The 5,379-nt window shown below is 40.4% G+C and overlaps 1 protein-coding gene across 1 annotated transcript in view; it reads right to left on the reverse strand.

The window, feature by feature from the left end:
- The window catches only part of LOC128646973 (uncharacterized), a 154,281-nt gene extending 149,114 nt beyond the window's left edge, over nucleotides 1–5,167 (reverse strand). The window contains exon 1 of the mRNA XM_053699784.1: nucleotides 4,420–5,167. Within this exon, the coding sequence (XP_053555759.1) occupies nucleotides 4,420–4,988 (569 nt within the window). The 5' untranslated portion in view covers nucleotides 4,989–5,167. The remainder of the gene's footprint in view (nucleotides 1–4,419) is intronic.
- Between the last annotated feature and the right edge of the window lie 212 nt (nucleotides 5,168–5,379).

Genomic DNA, 5,379 nt, shown 5'->3' on the forward strand with positions numbered 1-5,379 from the left:
GTTTTCTTGTGCATCATCTTTAGAAGAGGTTTCCTTCTGGGATGACAGCCATGCAGACCAATTTGATGCAGTGTGTGGTGTATGGTGTGAGCACAGACAGGCTGACCCCCCCCCCCCCACCCCTTCAACCTCTGCAGCAATGCTGGCAGCACTCATACGTATTTTTCCCAAAGACAACCTCTGGATGTGACGCTGAGCATGTGCACTCAACTTCTTTGGTCTACCATGGCGAGGCCTGTTCTGATAGGAACCTGTCCTGTGAAACCGCTGTATGGCCTTGCCCACGGTGCTGCAGCTCAGTTTCAGGGTCTTGGCAATCTTCTTATAGCCTAGGCCATGTTTATGTAGAGCAACAATTCTTTGCCATGAGATGCCATGTTGAACTTCCAGTGACCAGTATGAGAGAGTGCGAGTGTGATAACACCAAATTTAACACACCTGCTCCCCATTCGCACCTGATACCTTGTAACACTAATGAGTCACATGACACCGGGGAGGGAAATGGCTAATTGGGCCCAATAGACTGTCCTCCCACCTCACTACCTGTCTGCTGGACCCCATCCCCTCACAGCTACTCCCCTCCCTCTCTTCTACCCTCACCCCCATACTCGCACATATTTTCAACCTCTCCCTCAGCACTGGTATATTTCCCTCATCTCCAAAACATGCACTGGTCACGCCTATCCTCAAAAAAATATAATAAATAAATAAAACCTTCCCTCGATCCAACCTCCCCATCCAACTACCGCCCTATTTCCCTACTCCCTTTTGCCTCAAAGCTCCTCAAAAAGCTAGTATACGCACGTCTATCCCATTTCCTTACACTAAACTCTTCTTGACCCACCGCAATCTGGATTTCGTCTGAAATTATTTCTTTCGATTCTGGCCCAAAAAGGGTCTTACCTTTGAAAGGGATATTAAGCAATTTTGTCTTGGAAGATACATCCGCCGACCAAGATTTTAGCCAGAGCGCTCTGCGCGCCACAATTGCAAACCCTGAATTTTTCGCCGCTAATCTCGCTAATTGCAAAGCGCCATCTAAAATAAAGGAATTAGCTAACTTAAGCGTGAATTCTGTCCATGACTTCCTCATATGGAGTCTCCATATTAAGCAACTTTTCTAGTTCATCGAACCAGAAACACGCCGCCGTAGTGACAGGAATAATGCACGAAATAGGTTGGAGGAGGTAACCTTGCTGAACAAAAATCTTTTTAAGCAAACCCTCCAATTTTTTATCCATAGGATCTTTGAAAGCACAATCGTCCTCAATGGGAATAGTCGTGCGTTTGGCTAGGGTAGAAACTGCCCCCTCAACCTTAGGGACTGTTTGCCATGTGTCCTTCCTTGGGTCGACCATGGGGAACAATTTCTTAAATATAGGAGGAGGGACAAAGGGTATGCCTGGGTTTCTCCCACTCCTTATTCACTATGTCCGCCACCCTTTTAGGGATTGGAAAGGCATCAGGGTGCACCGGGACCTCTAAGAATTTGTCCATCTTGCACAATTTTTCTGGAATGACCAACGAGTCACAATCATCCAGAGTAGATAGCACCTCCTTAAGTAATGCGCGGAGATGCTCTAACTTAAATTTAAACGTCACAACATCAGGTTCTGCCTGTTGAGAAATTCTTCCTGAATCTGAAAGTTCTCCTTCCGACAAACCCTCCCTCACTGCCACTTCTGACTGGTGTGAGGGTATGACAGATATTAGCTATGGAATTATCCATTACTGCCGTTAATTGTTGCATAGTAACAAGCATTGGCGCGCTAGATGTACTAGGGGTAGCCTGCGCGGGCATAACTGGTGTAGACACAGAAGGAGAGGATGATTAACTATCCCCACTACCTTCATTTGAGGAATCATCTTGGGCAACCTTATTAAATGTGACAGTACTGTCCTTACTTTGTCTGGACGCCATGGCACAATTATCACATACATTTGAAGGGGGGACCACCTTGGCCTCCATACATACAGAACATGTTCTATCTGAACGTACAGACATGTTAGACAGGCTTAAACAGGCTAATAATGCAAAAAGACCGTTTTAAAACAAAACCGTTACTGTCTCTTTAAATTTTAAACAGAGCACACTTTATTTCTGAATGTGTGAAAAACTATGAAGGAAATATCCAATCTTTACCAAATTTTCACCACAGAGTCTTAATGCTTTAAAAGTATTGCACCCCAATTTTCAAGCTTTTAACCCCTTAATTGAGGAAACCGGAGCCGTTTAATCAAATAACAATTTTTAACCCCACTACAGTCCCAGCCACAGCGTTTGCTGCGACTTCACCTGTCCTTAGGAGTTATACGATACCAAATTAAGCCTTCCAGGAACGTTTTCAATGATCACCAGACCCTCTCACATGCAGCTGCATGCACTGCATCCAAAAGAAACTGTGCAGTTATGGCGCGAAAATGAGGCTCTGCCTACTATAGTGAAAGGCCCCTCTGACTGGAAAGGTGTCTAAACAACTGCCTGGCGCCTAAAAACGTTCCCCCACAATAAAAGTTTTATAAATCACCTCAGATTACATAAAAAACTTAAATAAAGCAATTGATTTAGCCCACAAGAGTGTCAACCAGTGTATAGCCCATAATAAGCCTTCATTCTGTTAAGCGTCTAAGAAAATGGCTTACCGATCCCCAAGAGGGAAAATGACAGTCTTCTAGCATTACACAGTCTTGTTAGAAAATGGACTAGTCATACCTTGAGCAGAAAAGTCTGCTAACTGTTCCCCCCAACTGAAATTCTCTGGGCTCAACAGTCCTGCGTGGGAACAGCAATTGATTTTAGTTACTGCTGCTAAAATCATACTCTTCTTTTAAACAGAACTCTTCATCCCTTTCTGTTTTAGAGTAAATAGTACAACCGGCACCATTTTAAAATAACAAACTCTTGATAGCAGAATAAAAAACTACAACTAAACACCACATACTCTTCACCATCTCCGTGGAGATGCTACTTGTTCAGAGCGGCAAAGAGAATGACTGGGGGGCGGAGCCTGAGGAGGGGCTATATGGACAGCTTTTGCTGTGCTCTTTGCCTTTTCCTGTCGGGGAAGAGAATATTCCCACAAGTAATGGATGACACCGTGGACCGGACACACCAATGTTGGAGAAAAGGAAATCTCTCCCCTTGGGGCTTTGATTAAAGTGGATACACACATATACATATGGAAGGAGGCAATGACTAGAGAACCAACTACTTAAACTGTGCTGCACTTACCTCATTTTGATTGAGGTAGCTTTTTGTAAGTAGACAATTCATCTATTACTATTGGTTTTTGTGGGCACACCAACTTACCTGAAGTTTGTCTAACTAAGAAATTGCTATCACGTGGGAACCTTTTCTAAACATTTTTGGACATCAGTTATTGGACTTTATTACAATATTGATATTTATTGTTATTTGTATAAACTGTTGAATTTTATTAGTTTTATTGATCGATACCATATAGGTTAACTGATTAACTTTCAGTGATAAGTACTGTCTTGTGCCCATACATCAATCTCCTAATATATATATATATATATATATATATATATATATATATATATATATATATATATATATATATATATATATATATATATATATATATATATATATATATATATATATATATATATATATTTTTTTTTTTATTATTATTTTTTTTTACTATGCAAACTTATTTACATATTTATAATTTTTGTGTTTTATGTTCTACTCATTGTTTGGCTTATACCAATACTTCTGCAATATCTGTGGTCCTGAATTGATTCTGTTCCATCATTAAAGGACCATTATAGTGAAAACATTACATTTACTATTTTGTTAGAGCATGTTATTTTAACACTAGTGACCCAGCAATACCATGTGTTTAACCCCTGCAAAGTACAATTTGGAAACTGCAGAGCATTGTTGGTCCCAAATGGACATGGCCAACTACTGCTGCTGATTGGGTGATCATTATTTTCCACTCAGGATCAGCTGTACGCTGTGGCTCTAGAGCAGTTCTTTTGCAGGTATTAAAAACACATATCATTGCAGGGTTGCTAGTTTTAAAATGACATGCTCTAACAGAGTAGGGCCTGTAATGTTTCCACTATAAAGGGACCGTTAACATTATGTGCAATGCATACAGTTGTTTTTAATACTTTTCTGTATGATTTCCTACCAAAGGACCATTTATTTTAAATGAATGATAAAGATAAAGTTTTGAAGATAAATGGATACTACAGGTTATAGTGTACAAAATCCAAATATTAGTATGTTCATGAATCTACATTGTATCATTCACTATAGCATTTTCCTTACCTATTAAATACCAGCATGTATAAATAGGCCACAAAAAAGCACATAACCTTTGTTTGCATGTGTATAGATTTCATACAAATCATTACATCGGTATACTTATGATAGGTTCTTACCTGTAGGACAGGCAGAGTACTAGCATTAGTACCAAAGCAAATGAGATCATAGCAGCAATGACAGCCAGTAGGATCACACTTTCTTCACCAATTATGCTGTTCATACCCAACGCAGTCACCACAGTGTCATTTTGGTAGGAGAAGAGCATCGCAAAACCTCTGCCACGATCAGTAGTGGTGATCAACTCCATAATGACCTCAATCATTTCCACAGGAGAACCGAACACTAGTGTTTTGTTAAGTCTGGAATTTGAGCCACAGAATCGGGAAGAGAAAGACACCAGATCAGAGATGTAAAGAACATCATGGGGGCACACATCTACTGCTGGAGGTGGTGTTGAGAGATCGTTAAATGCAGATGATGTCGTTTCATCCTCTCTTCCTTTTTGCAACAAACGGTCTACATTTTCAGACATCTTCGCAGTGGATGGAACCAGAAAATCAATTAAATTATTGGGATATTCTCTTTGATCTTCTCTTGCTTGTTTAAAAATTACTCCTTCCTGTGATGTGTTTAATCCTGGATTGAGAAGGGCTTGCTCCTTAATTGCAAAGTGAGACGCCAACATTTCTTTTTCTCCACCGTAAGATGCATCTTTGGTCTCCTTTAAGACTATATTGTGATCATTAACCTCCTGGGAGTAACCAGATAGTTTTGTTCTCTGGGAGTCACTAGTCAAAGAATTCTCTGTGAAAGAAGCCTCATCACTTGATCTTTTACTTGGAAAAATGGAGGAGGCATCATAAGATGAATAGCTACCAAGCAGCTCATTGTCACTTGGGCTTTCAAATACATCAAAATCTAATGTCTCCACAACTAATTGGGAACCAGCTGGAACAAAGAACTGCCACACACAGTGAGACCCAGAGGGGTAGTTATTAGGGAAACCTGGTGAAAGTATTAATCCTTTTTCTGTTGAGTCCAGGACAGCTCCACATACATAATACACCTAGAATGAA

The sequence above is a fragment of the Bombina bombina genome, chromosome 2 (genome assembly GCF_027579735.1).
Source record: "Bombina bombina isolate aBomBom1 chromosome 2, aBomBom1.pri, whole genome shotgun sequence".
Taxonomy (NCBI): domain Eukaryota; kingdom Metazoa; phylum Chordata; class Amphibia; order Anura; family Bombinatoridae; genus Bombina; species Bombina bombina.